Here is a 6,766-nt window from a genome sequence, read left to right on the forward strand (position 1 = left end):
CAGTGAGCGGTGGTGTGTCCAGGTGTGCTGCATGAATGATTAGTCATTCACGTAAATCATGTGTGGACCGCACCACATGCTGTATGTGCGCAGCTAACATTTCTGAGCCCCGTTTGTTTGGGTGAAGTCCGTCTGTCTTAAAAAGAGACATTCTTTGCCAGAAAATATTAAAATTATCCACATAAAACACACGATGAGCCCTGCAGGCGGACTGGAGCCAGTCGTGGAGGCCAAGGAGTCTACTGAAGCGGCCAGCACCGCGACCAACTGTGGGAATGGGACCAGAGATAAAAACGGACTTTCCACACTGCTTTAAAAAGCTAAAAAGACAGTTAAAATAGAAACGGATGTTTCTGCTTATAGAGTCACCAATTATTAGTGTGGTTGGGGAGAAAAGAGGACGAGGAGATGCCGGTTGTGGGGTTCCAGAGCAGGACTGAGCAGAATCTGCTTTAACACTGCGTGCGGACTGAGGATGGAGTGTGTGAGCTGCCGAGTGTTGTGTTGGAGTAGCAGTAACAGACCTGAGAGAAGGGCTACCCGACGGTGCAGGGTAGAGACGGCCTCCGGAGCCAGCGGAGCTTCTGAGCACAGCCTCCTTCAGGATCCTACGTCGGGAAGCGGAGGTTTTTGACCGGGATGACGGCCACGGCAGATTACGTCAGCCATCTTGTGACATTGGCGTAGTCATTACTGACTCAGAGACATCACGACAGTAACACTCTTACTGCTCGACCGACTCATTTGTATGTTTTCAGGAATCATCTCAAACCGCGGTAGTCTGTTTATTTTCTGATGCATGTGTTGCAGAATCAGGCAGAGTGGAATTCGTCTCTAACGAGGAGTCAGACCAACACTGCAGTCATACGAGGCTTGAAGCCCGGAACTATCTACGTCTTTCAGGTTCGGGCAAGGACTGTTGCTGGATTTGGACGCTTTAGTGGAAAAATGTACTTCCAAACCATGACTGAAGGTAGGGATGACCGTCAGACCTACTGACCAACAACTGGGGGCTTCCTAACAGGTAGTCGAGCCATGGATCGAGTCCGTATTTCATGTTCTTTGTTTTTCTATCTTTGACCTGTAGAGGAGTATAACTCCAGTATCCAGGAGAAGCTCCCCCTCATCATTGGTTCAGCTGCTGCAGGGGTAGTCTTCATCATTGCCATCACTGTCCTCATAATTGTCTGCCGCAGGTGAGTCAGCAGTCTTACAGCATGTGGAACACCATGTACAGCACTTCTATTGCTAGTTGTTCAATGTCTACAGTAAACTAAACCACACACGTAGTCAGCGAGTTAGTGATGGATGGAGAGCTTCGTCCACATTACATGGTCTTCATCAGTGGATGGAGTTGCTCTGTTCATGGAGACGGATCTGTTGAAGTGTCTGTGTTTTTGTCCCCAGCAGGAGGAATTCAGACAGAACAGAGTCTGAGTACACAGACAAACTCCAGCATTACACCAGTGGCCACAGTAAGTTCCACTTCACTGCCCGCAGTCAGCTGTTATCAGACAGGCTGACAGACGATAACGCTGACGTTTCAAGGGACAGGTGTTGGTTTGGGAGAGGATGTAAACTGTGCAGGAATGTTTTTATGTTTCAGTTTTTGTGTCTATTTCTGTTGCTGTGTCTTCTATCTCTCTGTTGAAGTGTCACCAGGAATGAAGATCTACATTGACCCCTTCACATATGAAGACCCTAATGAAGCTGTCAGAGAGTTTGCCAAGGAGATTGAAATTTCCTGTGTCAAGATTGAACAAGTTATCGGTGCAGGTAAAAGGAAACAGTGCATGAAAAGGATGATGTCAGGTATCAGAGAAGGCAGGTGAGGAGTGAGTGGAGGTTTTCACAGGGGGACTTTTTACTGGACTCATTGGAGCTCTTCATTAGGGCACTGGGGGCACTCAATGCCTAGTACCCCAGGACATGCCTTGCCATATCTTTGCAAGATGTTATATTACTGTCTAACAAGATTATGGTATGTATCATTCCTGTCAAGTCCTGTCAAAACCTTGCCATAGAAAAATCTGATGGTGATACTAGTTTAGTGAGGCTTTAAATGACCCAACACGCTAACTAACTGTGCTTTATTAAAACCTTCCACTGACTGTCTTCCTGTCAGGAGAGTTTGGGGAGGTGTGTAGTGGAAACCTCCGGCAGCCTGGGAAGAGGGAGATCCTGGTGGCGATTAAGACACTGAAGGCGGGCTACACTGACCGGCAGAGGAGGGACTTCCTGAGCGAGGCATCCATCATGGGCCAGTTCGACCACCCCAACATCATCCATCTGGAAGGGGTTGTGACCAAGAGCAGCCCTGCGATGATCATCACTGAGTTCATGGAGAACGGATCCCTCGACTCTTTCCTCAGGGTAAAAGAAACACTCATTAATGACAAAGCTGCCTCCCGATCACTGATCATGATCTACTCGTGAACTGTCCCTGCTGTAATGAAACATCTTTTTCCAGAGCAAAGCAGACAAGAAAGTAAATGAATATGTGTGAAGCTGGTAACCCAACCGTTGTCGGAAACCTCATGCTGTTTCTGTCACCGACACCAGTCTGCCAGTTATAACCCAGTTACTCAGATATTCAGATATTTTCGCCTCACTGCAGTAACTTCCTACCGTCAGTAGTTAGCAGTTAGCCTACTAATTTGTCCAATTCATAGTTACCTGATTTTTTTCCTGTCTTCCTGTGTCTCATTACTTTACTGTCAGTGGAGTATCTGTGTCAACATGGCTTTCTTTGGTTCCGTCCAGGTTTAGGTCAACGCCCATTAAATACTATACAAGCAAGTCAACCAGATCAGCAGTCGACTTTAAGGTTTTGGTTCAAAATTAATAAAGAGAAAATGCAATAGAGTTCTTTTGTCTATGTGAAATTAAAAGTTCTATGAAAGAGAGTCTGTCGAAGCTTGCAGTAACAGCCAACGATTCTAACTACAGATTAGACAAGAGATCTGATTCCAAGCCAGCAGGGAGACATGTGGTTGATTTGTAGAAATATGTTCAGTCATCATTTTGCTGTTTCTTAAAGCAAAATGACGGGCAGTTCACGGTGATCCAGCTGGTGGGGATGCTGCGCGGCATAGCAGCAGGAATGAAGTACCTGTGTGACATGAACTACGTCCATCGAGACCTGGCGGCAAGAAACATCCTGGTCAACAGCAACCTGGTGTGCAAAGTGTCTGACTTCGGCCTGTCGCGCTTCCTTGAGGACGATACTTCAGACCCCACCTACACCAGCGCTCTGGTGAGTCTTTGTCTTAGTCTGGAGGTGGGGAAGAACTAATGGCGTTTCACTCATGTGTGGATCTGCAGTCACGATCGCAGTGAGTTACTCTTACGAGCACACACAAAGAAACGGACAAAACCATATGCCATCAACACTGTGCACGGCGGAGGATAGACCTGGAACTTCGCAGGTTTCTTCTAAAGTTAGATGCGCCTTCCCCAGATGGTACTGAGGCATTGCGTAAAAAAAAAGAACTTGTCGGATGCTTTGGCACAGACATCGTGCACAGATAAATCTTGGTATTCAGTGCACTCGTTTCATCTATCCATGCCGTGTCTCTCAAACGCTGTCACCAAACAACAGAGATACAGATTAAAATGTGATGTGAAAGAAATACTTCTTATGGGGGATTTTAATATAAATTGGTTTGATAAAAATGGTAGAAAAAAACTAAAAGAGTTTATTAAAAAAATTAGATTTAACACAAATGAATGAAAAAGAAACTCAGATTACTAAGACATCTCAAACGCTTATTGATCTAGTTTTTCCTAACAAAGCTGACCATATCGGTAAAGTTTATAATTTAATTTTTTTGTCTTTCTGATCATAATTTAACATTAGTTGCAAGGAAACTGTCAAAAGCGCACTACCGAAAATTAAATAAGGTTGATATTAATGAATCTGTACTGTATATCCCCAGGAAAGATATTGAGAGGTTTGATAATGAAATAAGAAAGGTAATTTGTATTGAAAAGTTAAATGATAAAGACAGTAATACAGTTTCTAGTGAGTTGATAAAGATGTTTCAACAGCTTGTTTTTAAATATTCTAAACGGAAAAAGGTAAAGCCTAAAGGCAAAATTCCTTTACTTTGGTTAAATGATAACCGATGGAAATTGATGAGAAGTCGAGATTCAGCATTAAAAAATCCCATAAAACGGGATCTGATCACCTGATCTATAAGGGACTTCGAAATAAAGTTACTCAACAGTTAAGACAAGCAAAAGCAATGTTTTTGCTGAATATAATTAAACAAGCAAAGGGCAATTCTAAACAACTTTGGCAAACTATAGATAAATTAACTGGAAAGATGCAAACTAAGAGTGGAATAATAGAGCTGAAAATAGATGATGAAAACCACAAGGATGGACTAATAGTTTCAAACTATTTCAGTGAGTATTTTATTGATTCAGTGAATTAAATTATCCAACACGCCTCTGGATTGCCTCATTCCTGTTCATCACTTCAGCCCTCTATTTACGATCATGAGGCTCTGTGTATTAAACACATTGATTATTCTAAAACAGATAAAATAATATAATCTTTATGTAACTCAAAAGCTAAAGATTTCTGGGGACTTGATAGCTCTTTCATTAAAACACATATGGAGATTTTAATATTTAGTTATTATTTTAGTTATTACATATATTGTGAATAAATCTATTGATGAGAGTATCTTCCCCAGTGTCTTTAAAACAGCTATATTAGTTATAAATTGGTTTTGATTTGTAAGATTTGTGTATGCTTGGAGGCAAAAATTAAATTAGCAATTACAGGCCTATTAGTATATTGCCCGTAGCATCTAAAATTCTTGAGAAAGCTATTATAGAGCAGCTAACCGATCACTTAGATTGTAATAATTTGTTGCATCCCATGCAGTTCGGCTTTAGACGCAATCATTCCACCGATGCAGCCTGCTGCTATCTGATGGAAAACATAAAAGCCAACTTGGACGGAGGGGGCACGGTGGGTGCCGTGTTTCTGGACTTGCGAAAAGCCTTTGATATGGTACACAGTGTCCTCCTGACTAAGCTCTCTAAGTATAATCTGTCCATGGAGACATTGAATTGGATACAATCATATCTTTCAAATCGGATGCAATGTGTTAGGGTAAAAAATGTATTGTTCTCTCTGAAGCCCATCACAACTGGGGTCCCGCAAGGATCAATTCTGGGACCCTTGTTGTTCAGTATTTACATCAGTGATCTTCCAGCTGTGTGCAAGGGCGTAAACATCATCATGTATGCAGATGATGTTGTCATCTACGTACATGGGAGGGACATGGAGCAAGTAGCTACTAAATTGTCCTCAGCCATGGACAAAATAAGTAATTGGCTTAAATCTTCTTATTTAACACTAAATACTGAAAAAACTGTTGGAATGTATTTCGTTAAGTCCAATAAAGTGAAAGATATGCCTAACATTTACTTCGTGAAAGAGATAAAATATCTAGGTGTCCATTTAGACCGAACCTTAAGTTTTAAAAAGCATATTAAAATAATGACCAACTCTATTAAATATAATATCTCTGTATCTTTAGACATATTAGGAATAGTTTCAATTCAATTCAATTCAATTTTATTTATATAGCGCCATATCACAACAACAGTTATCTCACAGCGCTTTTCATAAAAGAGCAGGTCTAGACCATACTCTATGATGCTATTTACAGAAGCCCAACAGTTCCCACCAAGAGCAAGCACTAGGCGACAGAGGCAAGGAAAAACTTCCTTTTAAGAGGCAGAAACCTCGAGCAGAACCATGGCTCAGGGTGGGCGGCCATCTGCCTCCACCGGTTGGGGGTGAAGGAGAGAGAGAGGGGAGGGAGGCAGCCTACACAATATACACACAGAGGTACAGACAGTAAAGGTGATGTTGCTATAGACTAAATGAAAAATGGTACAGATATTTATATTAGTGTTAATGGTAACAGTCGTAATGTTAATGATTATAATAACAATAATAACAATAGGACTAGTAACAATAGTCGTTGCAGCAGAGGGTGTCGAGCAGGAACACGGGGGCAGCAGGTGACCCGCAACCACAGATCCAGACTCCACAGCTCCAGAGCCAGAAAACCTGCAGGAAGTGATAGGAGGAGAGAGAGGGACGAGAAAGCACAAGACTACCGGAAAGGGGAGAAGTTGTGTTAGTAACATGCAATAATGGGATGAGGTTGCATACAGAGGGAGAGAAACTAGAGGAGAGAGGAGCTCAGTGCATCATAGGAAATCCCCCGGCAGTCTAGGCCTATAGCAGCATAACTAAGGGATGGTTCAGGACTCACCTGAGCCAGCCCTAACTATAAGCTTTATCAAAGAGGAAAGTCTTAAGCCTACTCTTAAATGTGGAGATGGTGTCTGCCTCCTGAACCCAAACTGGAACCTGGTTCCACAGGAGAGGAGCTTGATAGCTGAATGCTCTGGCTGCTAGTCTACTTTTGGAGACTCTAGGAACCACAAGTAACCCTGCATTCTGGGAGCGCAGTGCTCTGGTGGGGTAGTAAGGTACTATGAGCTCTTTAAGATAAGATGGTGTCTGACCATTAAGAGCTTTGTAGGTAAGAAGAATGATTTTAAATTCTATTCTGGATTTTACTGGAAGCCAATGCAAAGAAGCTAAGACAGGAGAAATATGATCTCTTTTCCTGGTTCCTGTCAGAACACGTGCTGCAGCATTCTGGATCAGCTGAAGAGTCTTAACGGACTTTTTCGAGCAGCCTGATAATAAGGAATTGCAGTTATCCAG

At 42.5% G+C, this 6,766-nt stretch overlaps 1 protein-coding gene across 1 annotated transcript in view; it reads left to right on the forward strand.

Moving 5' to 3' along the window:
• LOC123975392 (ephrin type-B receptor 2-like) overlaps positions 1 to 6,766 on the forward strand; it is a 38,885-nt gene that overhangs the window by 28,129 nt on the left and 3,990 nt on the right. Inside the window, exons 7-12 of the mRNA XM_046056853.1 lie at positions 811 to 973; positions 1,088 to 1,196; positions 1,408 to 1,475; positions 1,654 to 1,776; positions 2,126 to 2,373; positions 3,041 to 3,256. Of these exons, the coding sequence (XP_045912809.1) occupies positions 811 to 973; positions 1,088 to 1,196; positions 1,408 to 1,475; positions 1,654 to 1,776; positions 2,126 to 2,373; positions 3,041 to 3,256 (927 nt within the window). The remainder of the gene's footprint in view (positions 1 to 810; positions 974 to 1,087; positions 1,197 to 1,407; positions 1,476 to 1,653; positions 1,777 to 2,125; positions 2,374 to 3,040; positions 3,257 to 6,766) is intronic.

This window comes from Micropterus dolomieu, linkage group LG08 (assembly GCF_021292245.1).
Source record: "Micropterus dolomieu isolate WLL.071019.BEF.003 ecotype Adirondacks linkage group LG08, ASM2129224v1, whole genome shotgun sequence".
Taxonomy (NCBI): Eukaryota; Metazoa; Chordata; class Actinopteri; order Centrarchiformes; family Centrarchidae; genus Micropterus; species Micropterus dolomieu.